Genomic DNA, 19461 nt, shown 5'->3' on the forward strand with positions numbered 1-19461 from the left:
TGATTCCATCTTAGCTCAGAGAGCCGAGAAGCGACATATTCTATCTTAGCTAACAGAGCCGAGAAGCGATTACTTCGATCTTAGCTCAGAGAGCCGAGAAGCGACCTATTCTATCTTTTTGAAAGATTTTGTGAGACATGAGGTGCCAACTTTACAGAGGTAAAGTGAAGTGAAGTTTGGAATGTCCTCACTAGAGGGACGCGCGGTATAAGACTTTCTCGTAAGAAGAAAACCGCATAGGGTATTATACTAAATACGGCTAAGTTTATATATTTCTATAAGATTACTTATCCTTTCTTTGAAAGATGCTTTCTTGTACTATTCTTTACGAGTGCAAAGTGAATTACATATGTATAGTTATTCGAAATTTTACTTGTGGTTGTTATTGCAATATTTATAGTACATCTTACCAAATTAAAAGCTCGTTTTGGTTTATGACAACCATATCGTAAGTTGCATGGACCAATATTGTATCTATGAAAACTATAATACATTGTTAGGTCAACCATAACTTACGTAGTTGGAAGAATGATAAAAATCTGGTTGACTCCTAAAATGACTATAAATTATAGGGAGATTGTGGTAGCTGCAACTATTCTTTTCTATCGGTGTAAGAAATAGCTGGACGCAGTCGAGCGGGGAAATGAACAAAAGTGTAATTACAGGTTCCGCTATAGTCACACGTGTATTTTTGCGGGGTGTCCTGACGATCCTTCGAGCCGGCGGCATAAACGTGATGCATCCAGGGCAGTCGATACTTGATTTACAGCGGTATTGCGTGCGGTTGCTAATCGATAGCAGGTGGTGGCCGCGTTGTAGGCGAACGCGAACCGATCTAATTCATATGCACAATTTGCACACACAAATCGCTTGCGAGCCCACCTGTGAACTCACTTTGCAAATTGCTCGTAAACTTCCACCTGATATTGACGTAAACACCCTGCATTAATAATAACGTCGTCCAAACACGATTGTGGCATTCGATGTGAGATACGCATGCAATAATCGATTATCTTGTTGCAAATAATATGTTACGAGGTGTGCATTAAAATGCCGACTCGATAAAAGTTTCTACCCAGATAGCACCGAGAATTCAAAATTCTTTCTTGAATTCCCGAACATTTTTAAGGCGCGGTTGTTCCATTCTCTCTTGGTAAGTTAAATCATATAAAATCTTACCATACATAAAATGTATAGTAAAATTTAAAAAAAACTCATAAAATCCTTCAAAATGCCTCGTTGTCACACGATTACATGATTTTCGGAGTAAATTTTAAAAGCACATTTTCTCCGTGTAGTAAAATTGAGGTCCAGACATTAATGGGTAAGACCGTACAACGAGATGTCGATTTAACAGAAATTTCCGGATACATTGGCCAGTTATTATCCCGGAGTGATGTAGATGCATTATCCTTTTACGCGTTTTTTCGCGGACAGACGCATCTCGCGGAGTTAAACTACACGGTTCCGCGACGGGCCCATCTAAGTCCCTCGGCTTGGGCCCGCTGGGCCTGGTACACGACGCGGGCAAGACCCCGACGCACCGCGGCCCAGTTCTCATGCACGCCGGCAAGGTCTCGGCTCGCCGCGGGCGATCGGCACACATATGTGCCGACCACGATTACGCAAGCGTTCTCTCTCTCTCTTCTCCTTTGTCCCTTTATCTCTCTCGGTCCTGGGGGGCCCCGTCAACGCGCCCGCTCGCCGATCCGCGATTTCCGACAATTCCGCCGCGCGCGCTCGCGGGTCCCGCCGAGGTGATCCCGAATTTGCGCCACCGTTTATTTAAAATTCGCCGGGGACTCGTCTAAGAGTTCGATCGACGCGGTTACCGCGGGAAAGGAAAAGTATCGCGAACAAATAACATACAGGGTGTCCCTGAGAGGCCTGGCCGCTTTTAATTTTAACGAGGGTCTTTCTTTAATGAGGGTCCCCTTAATAAAAGATTTTGGCCGAGAATTGACTCGCGATTGAGAGAAGGGCGGGACCGACGCGACGCACGGGAGAGACGGTTCCCTTTGTGCGGGCCCGCGCGACGTGGCCTTGCGAATCGCCAGATGAGACGAAAAATCCTCGCGTCGCGCGGCTTCAAGTGACACGCGCTCGCGCGGTGCGTGAATCCACCTGGACGGCTTTGGACCCCGTATAGGCGTAAAACGCGTCATATTTAAAGCGCGCTCTAAAAGGGAAAGTTATGCCACTTTCCGCGACTCATCGGCCTTGTCTTCGCGGCGTTGTTCCGAGAAAAGTAATAAACGGACCTCCCAGACGCCCGAAATTCGCACGTATCTCGGCGGGGCCTTATTTTGCCGGAGTTTCGCGCGCCTATTTTGAGACGCCTCGTCCCACTCAGCCAAATCGTTCGAAAGGCTGGTCGTGGCCCACGCGAATCATGATTGTCTATTAATCTCGGATTTTTCAGTCTTTGGCAGCCTCCTTGGCTGAGACTTTTCGCAATAAATTTCTTTAATTAGAATTTGCCAATCGTGTCGTTGATTAATTTCCTACGTTTTTTTTTGAATCTTTACTTTCGACGAAATTAAGCGGAAAGTTCGACAATCCAAGTTTCACTTGGGATAGCTATTTCAGTCGAGTGTGGCTATTCAAGAGTCGGATCGTGGCCCACGCAGATCTCGCGTTTCGGATTTTTAAATTTTTAAGTGAAATTAAACGAAAGATATGTGGTAAGTTCTAAGTTTCTCCGCGACAGTCATTTCGAGCGAACGCGGCCGATCGACAACCCACGCGGATCTCGAATCTTCACTTCCAGCGAAATTATAGTAGTTGAAAAGTGTGATGATCCCGCCCCGAGTTTCTCTGGGACGGAGTCGTTTCAGCTGATTGTCGGATTCACGCGCGCTAACGTTCGCGGTTTCTTTAACGTTCTTAAATTAGTGGTCGAGCGAAAAATAAAATTAATTTCCAACATCCGTTCCGGTAGGTCGCAAGATCTCGAATTATATCTCGCAGTTTCGCGCCCCCGGGGCCTTACGACCCACAGCCCGCGGTTATACGCTCCCGTCTGCAAAGTGCGCAGAATCGGACTCGAGGGGGACAATACGAGCTGTTGTAGAGCTGCTGTTCGACAAGATAAATGATGAACAATTAAAGAAAGGATAATAACGAGATATCGATGCGGCAATCGTCGCGTTTTCTCCTACTCGGGGAAGATAACCTTATGCAAATAATCCTGGATAACCCAGAATGAGTCTTAATATCTTTTCATCTCCTTCCCAACGTATGCATACTCAGGTGTAGTAACATAAAGTATAAAATAACAGTCACGATAAGAGCTGATCGTCGTATGAATAAACATGAAATGATATCCCATTTGATAACAATATAATCGCAAAGCAATAGAATTACGTAATAATATAATTACATAATTTAGGTAGAAACAAAAAGAAAGGTTGGGGGAAATTTTCAATGATAAATTAGGCGTAGGAAAAGGAAGGATTCTAAAAGGTTGTGGAGAGATAAAGAAAACCGACGTAGAGAAAAGAAGTAAAGGTAAGAATGAGAAGAGAATTTGATAGAAATGAAGTGTCAAGACAACAGATGGAAGAAGTGTTCATGTATATAAAGGCCTATGTCCACGATGCTAGAACTTGGTCCAAGTTCCAGTTCCGAGAAATATGTAGCCGATCAACTTGCAGCTTTTATGGAATAGCCACACATTTCTCGAAGCTAGAACCAAATTCTAGCATCGTGGACACAGGCCTTTACATATACAATAGTCAGTTTAACGTATGTGTATTGAAAATAAATTTATACCTTTCAGAAAAATATTCGTATTAATTTTATAATCTCGGATTCTAATAATATTTTTCTTATCAAAAATTAAACTTTCTTGTCTTTACTCTTTGCACCTTTTATTTGTATACTATTTCATCCATATTGCATCTTGTATGTTTATAAGTGCATTTGCAAGAATGCGTGGATGTGTAAGTAGGGGGCAAGGATTGTAAACCAAGTTCTATCCTGGCTAAAAGCTGAAATGCACCATTTACACAATGTCGAGACAAAACAAGATAATGAAACCGCGCGCACCTTGTCGACGCATTGTTAATCACGGGTCTGCCCCTTATCGTCGGTGAAACTCATCGCCGGAGACGGGACAGATCCGAACCTGAAGATGCATATTTGCCGTGCACGTGCCACGTTCCTTTTTCGCGCGAACGAGCGTGCACGTGTGAGGCGCTCGAACTTGCACGTCACGAATTAGCGGCGAACAGGTGCAACAGGGATCGTCGCGCGCGAGCGTTGAATTATCCCAGAATCGTTCGTAGAATACGATAGGCAAAAGCTGATTGCCTTGAATCACTTTACTGTCTCCTCCGAGGCGGATCATCTTTTATTGTCATCCAAACGGCGGAGGCCGAAGGCTGCTGAAATCGCGGTAAAACCGCGGGCTCCTCGAAGCCACAAGCGCGCGAAATAGGCAAAGCGTCCGATCCCACGAGAGCTGACGATCTCTTAAACTTTACACGGAGAGAATTTTCTTTTAAAATTTACCCTGAAATTCATATAATCGTGGGACAACGTGGCAGTTTGAACAACTTTATGAGAGTTTTTTGAAATTTTACCATATATTCTGTCACGGAAAATGAATTTTCTCTTAAAATTCACCCCGAAAATCATATAATCGTGGGACAACGTGGTAGTTTGAAGAACTTTATGCATTTTTTGAAATTTTCTCATACATTCTACTAATATAAAATGTATACTATAAGTATAATTGCTAGTAAAATGTATGGTAAAATTTCAAAAACTCTCATAAAATTCCTCGAAGTGCCATGCTGTCCCACGATTACACGATTTTCAGAGTAAATTTTAAGAGAAAATTGAGCAATATGAACTAATGATAAATTGATAACGTGACGTTCGCTACCAGCGGATCACGTGTGACCCATTCGATTCTCGATGCGTCAAGTTGGACGATCGATTTACAGTAAAACATCAAGATAAATTCGATCGTTATTTATTAATACCTTTCGCACGGGTCGAATCTCACGATTGTGACGAGTGGCCGTGAGACCTAAGATGATAATGAATAGTAGCGAAGAAATGAGATTGAGACGTCGAGAAAGTGTTTCACGCTAATAACGCGAGAAGGATCGAGGGATCCAGCATTAACGAGATGCGTGCAAATTTACGACACAAATTACGCGTCTCTCTCGCCTTTTCGAGAAGGACCGTCATCGTCCGTCGGCTCGTTCGAGAGTTAAATACGACGGAGCGCGAGCATTAAATAATGGGCCCCGCCAACGTATTGTCAGTAATTACCGTGAGGTGTCTGGCCCCCCTGTTCCGTTACAAATTTGTACACGTTGTCGGCGGCACTCTTGCAGCGCGAAGCAGGATCGGATTCGCAAACTCCTCTGAGAGAGGAGGGAGGGCGAGGCAGAATCTAATTTTAATTATTTTAGTGTACCGCGTTATAACGTAATAAAATAAACAATAAAAATTAGCTGATGGCTCATTGTTAATTAATCAACCAGGACAATAGCAAGAGTATAATTTGATAATCGCTAATTAACAATAGAATCTGAAAAGGGCTTTCAATCTCTTATTTTCATTCGTCGAGTTTATTTCCGGCCACGTACGTCTATTGAAGTATTTCTTTTAATTATTGGAATAATTAATGGATCATCAATACATTTCGACGTTTGCTTCTGAATTACATAATTAAAATACGGTTGCCGTTGTGCAACACAGCTATTTAGTTAGACGAATTTATTCGGGCATCGAGTCTCCCCTTCGTCTTGAACTTCTCCGAGCAACATATCGGCGATTAACTGATTTAAAGACGCATACGATTGGCGAGTATCAGGCCCATCAATCTCTAGGATCCATCAATCTCTCCTTATCCTTTCCAGTGCGGGCCTGTGCTGTAGAGACGTAATTGGGCTGCGTGACGCATACGAGCTGCAAGGCGTAGGACAATGATCTTTTGCCTGTGGGCCTGGCTTGCGCAACGACGCCGCGTGCACGAGGGAGCGGCCCCTCGCGTGGCCCGCAAAGCCCCCCCAGCAAGATGACTCTAATGTTTGCCGAAGGATACGTCGCTCTTACCGCAGGAGTCAGATTTTGTCTTAGATAAATCCGATAAATCCTATTCCAGATGTTTCGCGCGCTCGTTCGCGCACTCAACCGTCGTCATCCTTTTCCATGTTGTTGCGTCACGCTGAAGCATTGCTGAATCGATTTTTTTTCATTTTTTTTCATGTAAAATCATGGGTGTGCGCGATAGAAAAGATTGACGGGACCGTACAACATTTGGACTTTAGGATTGAACATAAATTTCGAATTTGTACCTTTCGACAAAGTATTTGTATTAATTTTATAATTTTGGATTCTAACACTTTTTTTTAATAAAAAATGAAACTTTCCTGTCTTTAGTTTTTGTACGTTTTATTTGTATACTATTGTATTTACCGTTGTTTCTTATCTTTTTAAATTTGACTATTCTTTTGAACTCTAAGCGATCTGCATTTTGCGCGAACCCATCGAATTTCGTCTCTTATTTTTAAACACAATCGTCGAAATTTCGAAAAATGTGACGGACCACCGAAAAAGAGTCGCAGAAACGTGACGCAAGATCGGCCGGGGAGAAAATGAAGTATCGAAACTTTAAATGTGTCGAAAGCCTTGGCCCGGCTCTAAAATCAATATTGGCGGGCACACGAGTTTTATGCAAATTCTTCCGAAAGAAAACAATGCGGCGCGTCACGGCACGTATTGCACAAAAGCTGGCAGGACGTAGACCCGCGGCGAGGGGTAAGAGACTACAAAGCGACGTTAAAATTGCCCGGAGTGTCTTTCAACGGGATAATTAGCGAGTTATTATAAATCGATGATGAGTCTCTCGAGTAGGCGAGAGGCGATCATTAATTTGATCGTCACATGACGAACGGAAAACGCAAGGATCAACCCCATCGATCGGAAAACTGCGAGATGAGCGTGACAAAGTGAAATTCGTACGATTACGCGAGCAAGCCCCATAACTTAATTATCATCCGCGCGTGCGGATAATTAATAAGACACTCCTTTGCGACTTCAGTCCTTTTAGTCCTAACTGTAATTGCACCCGCCCGTTAATTTGACATCGTTACTCATCCACGCTCATCTAATTACGTTGGCTTAATTGAATTAAAATGCGACGGGCTTCGAGCGCGGTCAATTCGATTGAGTGAACATAATGAATTACATTGACAACGCCTTAAAAATTAACTTATTCCTGGGCTAACGGAGAATTATGGAACTTTAATTAATATTTTTTATCCTGTCGTTTTTTTTAAATTGCTGCAATATTATCTGCACACGCACACGTGGCTTAGCACGAGATGTTGTCCGAAGAAAAATTTACCCAAACCACACGTATGTCTTAAAGGTGGCTTTTAGACACGCAATGGCAACGCCTTAAAAATTAACTTATTCCTGGGCTAATGAAGAATTATGGAATTTTAATTAATATTTTTTATCTTGTCATTTTTTAAATTCCAATAGTATCTGTTCTCGCACACGTGACTTAGGACGAGATATTGTCTGAAGAAAAATTTACGCAAACAACACGTGTGTCTTAAAGATGTCTTCTAGACATGCACATACTGTAGGGGTAACTTCACCAAGACCCGCGTTCTAATTCAGTGCGCGTCAGTGAAGAAGCGCATCAAGATAAGCCAAAGTGGATAGAATGTTAGATTAGTTTTAATTATTATCGTAAGATTAGATTCGATAAGGCCTGATAGATTCGATAGGGCTTGATAAGGCCGGCTAGAAAAACTGTCGATCGCAGTTCGCCGACGAGATCCTCTTCTCCCGTTCAACGGCGACCGGTGGATCCGAGTCGGCTGCTGCGTTGCATCTCGCGTTGCGCAAGCTGCCCTCGCTCTTCTCTCGCCTCGCGCGCTGAAGAGCCCGCGCATTTGCGTATAATGCGGGGCGAGATGCGTGCGATTTGCATTCGAACAGAACAGGATCGGCTGTGACTTTGCAGATCTGCGTCTCCCTCCCCCCCCCCCTCTCTCTCGCCTTCTCATTCTGCTCTTCCCATTCTCCTCGCTCTCTCGTCCTTCGACCTACTCCCTTGCGCGACGTCCCTTTCTTTCTTTTCTCTCTTTCCTTTTTTTTTGTATCGCCATCCTTAACCGGCCCGCGCAAAAAAGACGGTAGAACGCAGAATGAGGAATGGTTGAACCGTACGAAGTTGCAAGTGCACGAGGGGATCTTAATAATAACGTTTGCGCAAGTTTTTCGTGAGCCGCTCTTTATTCCCTCTCGCGAAGCCCAAATTCGTTGGATTACGGGCCAATGTCATTAATCGTCGGATTTGTCGAACAGTTTAATCCTTTTCCAAATCGATACGTATCGGCCGATCAAATTTTTGCTGTTGCCAATAAGCATTCGTTGCAATCGCACGTACAATAAGCACGTGTGATTCAAATTTTTCTACGTAAACAATTTTCTATCAAATTCAACAAGAGAATTAGAAAACTTGGATTGAAACTGAAAAAATTATACGGCAGTTTTAACTAGACAACAATATTTGTGAACATCTCTATTATTATTGCCTTTCGTAGAAGAGGAAATTAAACAATTCGAGAATTAGATTTTAATTATATTAGATCAAAGAATTGCGAGAAAGAGACCGAAGTTCGCAAAAAAAAGAGCGAAGTTTGATAAGTCGTTCGAGCTAGTTTTAAAAAAACTGGGCCAAAAGCAAAATTTAGGGAAACGAGGGACGGCATGCGTCGGATAAGTTTGAAATGCGTGTGACGAAGAGGCAGAAGAGGACGAGTGTCACCGGCGACGCGAGGCTGCACGATTTTAATCGCGGCGAATTGCGGGTTTCGCAAGCTAATGAAAAGTGCGACGTGCACGACGGCCCTCGGTGCTTTTTGCGCGGGCCCGCATCTCGGGAACACCCGTGTCGCGTGGAAGAATACACGTTTCACGAGCACGTATTAATCTCTAAGAGAAATATTAGCATACTCACGAATGGATGTTATTTACGGCCCATTATAACATAAGAATTATTACGCAAACAAGAGAGGCCTAAATAAAGAAGGACAAAGATGGCCTCGCATTAATAACCGTTACATTAATAATCAAGTGAGTTTTTGTGCGCGAATTACAAACAATGTCAAATTGCGCCAGCGTTCAGTTTCGACCGGCAGTGGGCGCCGATACGCGTGTGTACATTAACCCTTTGAGGCATACATTTTTCTATCGAACCATTTTTTGTGAAACTTTGTATACAAGGGTTTTTGGGGTCGCTGATTACGAATCCGTTGTCAGATTTTCATAATTAAAAATGGCGGATTCAAGACGGCGGAATTCAAAACTTACTTTGTATCCGCCATTTTGGGTTGGCCATTTTTAATTTAAAAAAATCTGACTAGAAATTAAACGGCCAAGAAGTAAAGAAGTTGAGGTGGTGACGTGGGTTACCACCATTCAAAGGGTTAACGTAAGAAAGATGACACTCGTATCTCTGTTTAAATTCTATTGAAAATTACATTGGATTTACATTAAGTTTTATTTATGTAGAAACCGAGACAAGATTATCAATCTTAATTCTCAACAATCGACACTTTCCTTTAACAACCTGCGAACGTACCAGCCGCGTGCTGTGTTGATGCAACCGGTGGTGCTATGAGATCTCTCATCGCGCACTAGATCCACGATAATTATCTTGTACAATTATTTCATCTAGATAAACATGCGAGCTCTTTGAAGTATTTTTTCAGCACTGCTCATAACGCGCCGTTTGTCCAAGTTTCTCTGTCCCACTCGCTTTTTACCGCCGAGGGAAAAGCCACTTAACGTTTCTCTATCAACAGCAGTCTTATTCAGCGACGATCGGCTGTGCGCGGCGCACTTGTATAAATTATAGCTTTTATCCCACGGTAAAAAGACAGAAAGAGACAACCAATCTATAAGTAATAAGCGGCTACACAGATGTCATCGACGTTTGTTCCTCGCGCCGGCTGTGCAAAGCGATTGGTATAACAAAACCGATCGCTAACACTGGAGACAATACCGTTTGTTAGAGCGAGAGAAACTTTAGGGGCATTTACGTCTCTTGTTAGATCTCGAGTGGAGAATTTTCGATTGAGTCCGAGTCGTTTTGAACGAGGTGACGCGTGGCTGAACGATGCTGTAAGACAATTATGACACAACTGACAAGATGATTGGATATCGGAGTTGGAGGGGATTGGGTGTCGTTTGAACTCTGGCGCCAAAACGATCTTTTGTCACAAAGTACACTGAGAAAAATGTTTATCGGATAAGCCAATTAAACAGTGTTTCAAATGGTTAATTTTTCCGATTACGTTTTCCAATTAAATTATGGATACATTCATGGATGAAATAAAGTTACCGATGAAATTTCATTGAAAAACCGATCACATTTTTCATCGGATGTATACAATTTAATCGGATATATCCCTTTGTTATTATATAACTGGATTATCCGATTATATTTAATCCGATTAAATTGTACATCCGGTAAAAATGTGATCGGTTTTTCAATTAAGTTTCATCGGATGTATTCACAATTTAATCGGAAAACGTAATCGGAACAATTAACCCTCGGAAACGCTACTTCATTGGTTTATCCGAAATATCTATGAATGAAATAGTTAAGTTTTGCCTTACTTATTTTCGAAATCCTCTTAACCTTTAGAGGAGGTTTTTACACGACTTTTTATGATTATGTAACTGTCATATCGTTACGTCCACGCTAAGGCAATCTTTGGGGCCGGGCTCTAAAGTTTGAACTAACGATTTGTCTCTTGTTAGGAAGATGTGTGACGTCACGACGACGAGCTGAGACTGTCCTATACTTCATCTTCTTTAATACACTTGAGATCTCTATTCCCTTATACTTTTACATCCAGAGTCCTACAATGGATGCCCTTTTTAAGATCGAGAAGTACGGATTTCGGCAAGACTGCTCTCAGCGCGAGCTTATTTGTACTTCGCTAGGAGTAAACAGTTAATTCTTAAAGATCCTAAAAGTTCTAACAAGCAGGTTCTTTTCTAACGAGAAAACCAACGAAATAACTCAGATGGCGATTTTACAAGCTAAACACATTTCCCGAAAAAGTTAAATCTAATCTCGTCAAATTTTCACTTTGCGAGAGATCAATCTCTTCGGATTTCAAGAGAGTATATTCTTTTTAAACCCCTATCGTCCTTCAATCGTCAGCCTCAATGAAAAATCCAGTTCGACTCTCGTTATCTGTCTCTCCCTCCCAATCCTCTCTTTCCCACGGAGAGGAGATGAAAAAATTTTAGAGCACCGTGGACGGTCATATCCTTGCCGCGAGCTGTCGGAAAGTGAAGTATCAAAAGGGCGACGCACACAAGCGGAATAATAGCGAGCGCTAGTCTCTCGAGCTCCAACTCACCGGATCTCTCGAGTAGGTTGTCAGAAGCCCGCGGGGCACAATTGCACCATCTCCGGACAGAGTTAGACCCCCTTGGGCGACCCGACGGCCTTATTTACCCTACCACCACGCGGGCGGCCCGGGCGGCCCACACATGTGCGTCAATTAAAACGTCGCCGCAGCTAAATCGAAGTTCACGATCCTATTACGAGAGACCGATCGACAGCGGGGAAACAGATCGAGCGAGGGGGAAAAATGATCGCGGCACGACGGGCCATCGGACGTACGTGAGACACTCGGGAAGACTCTGGTCTCGAAACGGCGAGATTTTTATTTGCGTCAATCGGCGCGATAAATCGCCGCGATTAAATGATATCGAGTGTATCCGTGAGAAATTTGCTGATATTATTAATTACTTGAAATCACTTTATTAGTTTTAATTTTCTTTTGTATGGGAGGGACCAGCTCGTTTAACTCTTCTCGGGGGAAAAGACACCGTCAATTTACCGAGATAATATTGTAGCGATGATGTTTATTAATGCCCGTGCTAATTACAACGACCATGTTGTTCTTTCACTTTCGTTTTCGCTATGTCCACGAACGAAACTCGAGCCGGGGCGGCGATTTATCCCAGGCTTCCCACGCCCGGTCGTCAACGAGAATATTCGGGCGAGTTAACGAGGTGACCATTCATCTCCTCGTAATCGCGTCGCGTGGATTCTGATTGATACAAAGGAGGCCGCACGAGTGCTCTTCACAAATCAGCCGCTCGCCGAAAGTTCGCGTGTCGACAGAGCGGCGCGCTATAACTGTTTCGAGGACGAGGTCAGTCCCGCGAATTCGAAAGGATATAAGCCGCGATTTAAGGATGTGTGATTCCCTTCCCCCGTCCCTACTCGTCTATTAATCCGTCTCAATGGACGACGATCCGTTCTTGCCCGTGCGATCGCGTATCGGGAGTGCACTCGTAGTAGACGTGCGCGGAATTTGCGCGTGAGAAACCTGTTGCGAAAATTTGCCTCTGGATGCTTCTAAGGATCCGACCTCATTTTCACTCATAATTCTCTAAATATCTATAATCTTCTGAAGCACTTTCATCTATCTAAAGCGTAAAGGTAGAAAGAAAGTGCTAGATCTCGATTGTACACCTAGAAAAAATTAGTTTGAATTTTCACCTTACTAGACTCTTATTTAATTTCAATGATTTCTTTACCTTCACCACAATTTTATTTGATTGAGACTGCAATTTCCAAGGGAATTCATATCTGTTTCTTCAAATCTAGCAAATGCTTTAGTACAAGTTTCAACGTATCACGCTGTTTTAACTAAATCTTTTTCCAAGGTGCAGTTCTATTTCAGCTGTGATATACTATTATTCATTCAAAATTCTTTTATTATAACACTTAATTATTAATTTCTTCTTATCTTTTTTGTATTGCATACTGCTCCACATTTTCCTACATTTTTCTTCATCTTTTTTCCTCTTGACTCGTGCAAGATATGTAGACTGAGAAAAATGTCCGATTAAATTACTTTCATTAATTTAGTTTCATTTGTAGTCTTGCGTCATGACAATTCCCGGTTTTCTTTTGTCTCTACTTTTACTTTCGGGTAGGCATTTAAGCAACTAAGGTTGGTGCTTCACCTTTTGCGCTATTCTGTATCATATTTCTCTGTACTCTGTACATTCACTTAGCAATCAATAACAACAACAACAACAACAACAACAAATATAATTGGATAATCCAATTACACAATAACAAACGGATATATCCAAATTAAATTGTATATCCGATGAAAAATGTGATGGGGTTTTCAATAAAATTTCATCGGATAAATGGAATGAATTCATAATTTAATCGGAAAAATTAACCATCGAAAATACTATTTAATTGGTTTATCCGATGAAAATTGTTCTCTGTAATTGTGAGACTACGTGGCATTTTGGAGAATTTTACGAGAGTTTCTTGAAACTTTACCATACTTTTTACCAGTAATTATACTTATTGTTAGTACACAGTTTATTAGTAAAATATGTGGTAAAATTTCAAAAAACTCTCATCAAGTTCTTGAAAATGCCACGCTGTCCCACGATCACACAATTTTCAGGGTACATTTTAAAAGAAAATTCTCTCCGTGTACGTAGGAAGAATAAAATAATTGAAAGACTAGACCGATTGACGAGATCGACAAAACACCTAACGCATAAAATGTAGAAAATTGCAATTATAGAAGGATATGGATCTCGAATGGCGATTTTGCGGTTTCGTAACGAGGCATTTCAGGCGATCGCTACCGATAAGAATTAATCATCCGCGAGAATCGTATGAGATACCGCGTGGCGGATGAGCGGTACCAGACGCGGTCTTCTATCTCGATCGAAACGCGATTAAAGATTACCTCGGTCTCTACCGGGGGCTATCTTATCTTCTTTCCTCTTTAAACCGTTGCGATTTCAATTGGGATCGCACACTTCACGCTTTACATAAGCAGATTAACGCAAGAATAACTGAAATATATTGTCCTCGATTCTTTTATAAAGAAACTTCTCGATCGAACAATATCAACGTACAATGTAATATTTGTCCGTTTCCTTTTCCGCACAATATTTTATTTAAATGTTATTTAAAGTATGTCTTAAAGTATATATATATTAATAAAAGAAAGATATCACACAAAATGTGGCGTGTCGCACCTCTTAGGTCCGGTTTCACCAACGTTGTTTAACGTTAAGCTTAACTTAATTCATTCTTTGTCTCCGTCCAACTGTTACTTCAGAAAGAGACAAACGTGAATTAAACCAAGATTAAAGTTAAGCGACGTGGTGAAACCGGGCCTTAATCTAGAAATCAATTCATGTAACGAGGGTATAAGAATGACTAGACAGATCGTAGAATTTAGTCGAGGTGAATGGAGTCTCTGTTTTGGGTGCTCAAATATAGCGTGTCAAAAATAACATACGTATTGAAATATTATACAATTTAGATATTGAGATATGAGTTGAAATACTGGCAATTTCATGAATAATCAGTTCTGAACAAATTTTATGACATAGTGATAAAGGGGCGAGTCACTGCATTCATTAAAATACATTTATTTAAAATATAAAAGGCACGTTTATCATTTTTCCCCAGAATTCACATATATTTTTACAGACGTTCCGCGCACAATTCTTTTTAAGAAGCACGTCTATACCATTCTGCGAATATTCGAATGGTGCTTTACGGAAAAAGAAAAGGTTAAAACACGAGGCATGTTGATTAATTACTAATCGTGTCGTAAGGCGAGGTGATGATATGAGCTTGTTTTTTTATACGCGCGTCTCAGTTAAATGCAAATTTCCGATTAAAATGTCGTCACAGAGAAATATAATACTAATCCTTTTTTCAGAATCTCCCTCCGTACGCACGGAGTTCCGCTCGCTTTTTTTCTTTTGCGATACTACGTTGCATTGCCTGATTTAATACTTCCCAGATGGGAAAAAGATCGCGAATTACGTTTCTATGACTCTGATTAAATGGAAACGTTCAGATTGTAACTAATGGAAAATGTTTTTGCCTCGTATATCATTGCGTAAGACAGTAGCTATTAGTCGACAATTACTTCTTCAAAGTATAATTTTATTTAAAGTGCGTATTCTGTATATTATACGTAGAACGTGCAATGATTTTCGAAATTTGACATTATATATTTAATTTCCGATGTCGTTTAGTTGTCAAACGTGACACAATTGGTGTTGCAAAAAGTTTATGTGCGTAAATTATTAAATTAATTATTAATCGATTAGGAATAAATGTTAAATCGTGTATTTGTGTAAATCGAGAAGTAAAAAGAAGAAAATATTCGAGGAAGCGAACTCAAGGAAAGCCGAGTACTCGCGTACGTATACGCTCTTTACGAGTCAAGATAAGAATTCGTGTAGAACATAATGAAATATACTGGGGGAGTAAATCTCAGTCAGAGCGCTTACATATTCCTATCACAATTATGTAATGATCTTTCATGTAAGAATCATCCGTTTTGATACTCAGACAAAATACTCTAACAAGGTGAAATGAGGAGACCTCGTAATTCTTTACAGTGCACGAAAATATTTTTAGCAAATCCGTTTCAATTATTACTGGAATGTATTCGCAGATCTATCTATTACAAATAATTTTTCGTGGCAACTGTGTTATCCATCATATTGCGATTAAAACGAGAAACAAAATCAGATTTATATTCTATTCGAATATGATATCGAATTATAGCTTCATTGAATTACGGATGAAATTTGAATTTATGGAATTTCTAAATTTGTAACTTCTCGGTTCAGATTTAGGAATATTTAGTTTAGAATCCGTCTTGTACTTTTCGTGTTTACATTTACAATTTAGTATTAATTATCTTTCTATGTGGAATCGTTCGCTTTCGCGCTGATGACAAAAATGACTCACCTGCGCCAAACTTGCCACCGCGAGGCCGAAGGTGAACGCGATGTGCAGGACAGCCGGTATATTTGCGTTATTAGGGATACAGGAAGCGCAGCCTATGAAGACCAGGAGAAACGTGCCCAGAATCTCGGCGAACAGCATCACCAGGTAGTCGAGCTTGGTGACCTCCTCCAGACCGACGAACTCCTTCATGCCTGCGAAAGAAAATCCGAAAGTCGAACAGCTCTAGCTGCGATCCGATCCATTTCCCGAACAACTCGAAGAAATTAATCTGCGTCTAACTTTCGTAACTTCAATTTTCGCAATGGCGGTATAATCTACTTGTTTAAGAAAATTAACTTTCGTCCAATTTCACAACGCACGTTTCTTGCGCTTTCTGCACATTTATGGTGAGCGAAAGAGAAATAAGAAGGGACGAAATTAAGAGGCGCAATTAAAGCGGATCTATCTAGATTGCACCGTAATAAAAAAGCTTCTGGATTATTAAGTTAGGTCGCAACTGTATTGTTTCTATTACATAAGACAATAATTTACTTGCGGTTTATTAATTTAGACTATAACGTACAGTCTATTAAACCAATTATGTTCACTGTAAATTTATTTATATTCTTTTTATCAAATCGCAATCTAGTTCGGTAATCGCAGCCTTCGTAGATGTAATTTCTTTATTCAGAATACTGGTTCATAATTTTATGTAAGTCCAACTTGCGGCTTAAGTGAACTCTAATAAAAATGGGCTAAGGGCTGACGAACGAATGTAGAAAAGAAACTGGTAAACTCTTATCACGTCTTTACCAAGATATCAAACACAAAGAAACACGTGTCCGATCGCCTGTTAGGGTGCAGCGGAGTGGATTACACAATTATGATTAAAAGGCTCGATTAAAAGGCGCCCGCGATAGCATGTCCGAAGTTATTTGTCGGATATGAATTGAAGAAGAAAGTTGAGACATGTTCGATACATTATCGCAAGGAATTTCCCGAAATATCTAGAAATGTCGGACTACTTTTAAGTAGGCCGACCATTGCGAAACGATATTCGATCGCGAGTGATAATTCCGTAAACGAGTTTTTAAGTGTCCATTGATTTATTGATTTATAGAATATTATATTTTAATTGATTTATAGAATACTTATATTTTAATTCATATCCGACACAACTAGCATATTTTTTTTATTTACTGCATATTTAATATTTCAATATATACATTTTTGATATTTGATTTAAAAAATTTTTTTATCCCATTCGTCTGATAATAACTATCTCATTTTTTGAAGATGTAAAGACGTAGAAGTTTATAGCACTCTTCAGTTTATAAGAGTTTAAAACAAAATACCTTGTCTCTTTCAAATCATTTTCACGACCTGTCACGTCGAACACTTAAAGTGTTTGGAAAACTACAGTCGTGAACAAAATCGACTAAATGTTACTAAAAAAATGGAGTTTAAGTTAAAAGAGGAAAAGATTACGAAGGACAAAAGTGATTGTTTCGCGACGTTTTGTACAATCGGTTGTGGTTTGAATCGCACGCGGTTCGCCTGTGTAATTTGCTATCTAGCCAACAAACGACACATATCTTAAGTTTACATGCATCGTCATGACGAACCTTGAATCTCGTTCTTGCACGTAACATTATCTCATTGATCGGCTACTTCCTCTTTTTTTTTATACGTTACGGTCGAGATAAAAATCCAACCGTAGAGTTAACAAAAAGACAAACTTAATACTTTTGCTCGCCAGTAATAAAATAACCAGAACTTCGATTTTCCCTCGACGCAGCTGGCATTATTTTATTAATCTTAAATAATACACAACGTTTCGACCGTACGGATTGCGGTCCTCTTCAGGCACAAATAATACATATATCCAATATACCGTATTAGATTGATTTCAGTGTGTCTCAGTACATATTGCAGTACAAAACATTGAACAACTTGAACTCCATTACAATAGTAAACTAAATGTCCAATCGATTTAATATGGGTGGTATTAGTCAATCAATTTCATAAAAAAAAAACAGTTCAACGGACACCCTTGCCTTAGGTGCCTGCCAACACGTTTTACACTTATGCGCTCAGGATCTTTATAATTGTTGCGTAAATGGATTGACTAATACCACCCATATTAAATTGATTGGACATTTAGTTTACTATTGTAATGGAGTTCAAGTTGTTCAATGTTTTGTAGTGTAATATATACTGATTGTGAGACACACTGAAATCAATATAATACGGTATATTGGATACATTTATTATTTGTGCTTGAAGAGGACCGCAATTCGTACGGTCGAAACGTTGTATGTTATTTAAGATTAATAAAATAATGCCAGCTGCGTCGAGGGAAACTTGAAGTTTTGGTTAACAAAAAGATTTTTCGTGCCTAGATTTTTCCGCGTTTTTAAGGCGCGCTCAAGAGACTCGAACCCCATTCGTGAATTTATTGCTAATAATAATTGATAACAATAATTTTGTAGAGAAGCGCGGGCGCTTAAGTTATAGCATTTTATTCGCGTTTCACAAATCCAGCTTAGAAAAGTTTTATTAATGTGTGTGTTGCAAACAGTTCTCGATTATCTAACTAATCCACTTAGCAACTACCTGTCCTTCATTAGATTTAATCGCATACATTTCCTACACTGAAAAAAATTTCTGGTTGAATATGGACGAATCAGATAATTCCTTTAGGATTTACCAGAATTCCTTTAGGATTTACCAGAATTTCTGTAGGATTACAGGAATTCTGGTAAATCCTAAAGGAATTCTGGTGTAGGAATCAAAATGCATGCGAGGTAAATCTTTGGGAATCGGACTGTACAGTGCGATAAAATTAAATATTCAAATCTAATCGCGATATGACAAGTGCGATTAATCAAGTCAATCTAGCATATACTTTTCGTTCCCGATATGACATCTCCGATGTAATCCCTTGTGATACAAGTAACATTTAACAAGAACATTTAATCACCGGCATGTTAACACACCTTGGAGCTCCCTTCAGCCTCCACCTTGATATCCAATATTCGATTTCATGCCACGTACCTTTCCACGGTTTGCTCATGATCACCCTGATCGCTCTTCCACCACTTCCGGTTCACTACTTCGAACCACCCCCGAACTTTCTGAGAAGATCGACGATTTCCACGACGAAGTCGGGCCGACTCGGTCTCGACAGCCTTCAGGCGGGAACCTCCTCGCGCGTACCTTTTCACCGGCCCTCAACAGCGGTGCGTTTAACGCGTACGACGTGGAGAGGGAAATTTGAAGAAGACCCCGGGATGCCGGAGAACACGAGGAGCGATGGACCGCACTTCCGACGCTATTCGCGAGTGGTGCACACCACGTGAGAAAGTTTCTGGGCGACGTGCGCGAGTTTCGCCTTCATATATCGCTTACGTTCGCCGACCGGCGGCGTGGGTCCTCCCTCTCCCAGAACATGGCGCGCGCGCGCGCGCGCGTTCCTCTTGCTCCTCTTCCTCTGGGCCCCCAGCCGAGCGTACGATCGATCGATCGTTCGAAAGCTTCTCGAGAAAGGGAAAGAAGAGACTTGCACGAGGGGTACAACCGTGCCGCTCTCGATCCGTCAGGGCGCGCCATTCCTCGGGAATCGTATTTATCGCGTAACCGCGGCGCGC

At 40.9% G+C, this 19461-nt stretch overlaps 1 protein-coding gene across 3 annotated transcripts in view; it reads right to left on the reverse strand.

Annotated features, from left to right (window-relative positions):
* LOC105570532 (aquaporin AQPAn.G) overlaps nucleotides 1-19461 on the reverse strand; it is a 36533-nt gene that overhangs the window by 5762 nt on the left and 11310 nt on the right. For 2 of the 3 annotated variants that reach the window (XM_012027804.1, XM_012027805.1), the window contains exon 3: nucleotides 15833-16023. In XM_012027804.1, coding sequence (XP_011883194.1) covers nucleotides 15833-16023 — 191 coding nt within the window. Of the gene's footprint in view, nucleotides 1-15832; nucleotides 16024-18868; nucleotides 19326-19461 lie in introns of those variants that run through there. The other variant, XM_012027806.1, reaches the window with a different exon arrangement.

This window comes from Vollenhovia emeryi, unplaced genomic scaffold (assembly GCF_000949405.1).
Source record: "Vollenhovia emeryi isolate VEMERY1.0 unplaced genomic scaffold, V.emery_V1.0 DF939120.1, whole genome shotgun sequence".
NCBI lineage: Eukaryota > Metazoa > Arthropoda > Insecta > Hymenoptera > Formicidae > Vollenhovia > Vollenhovia emeryi.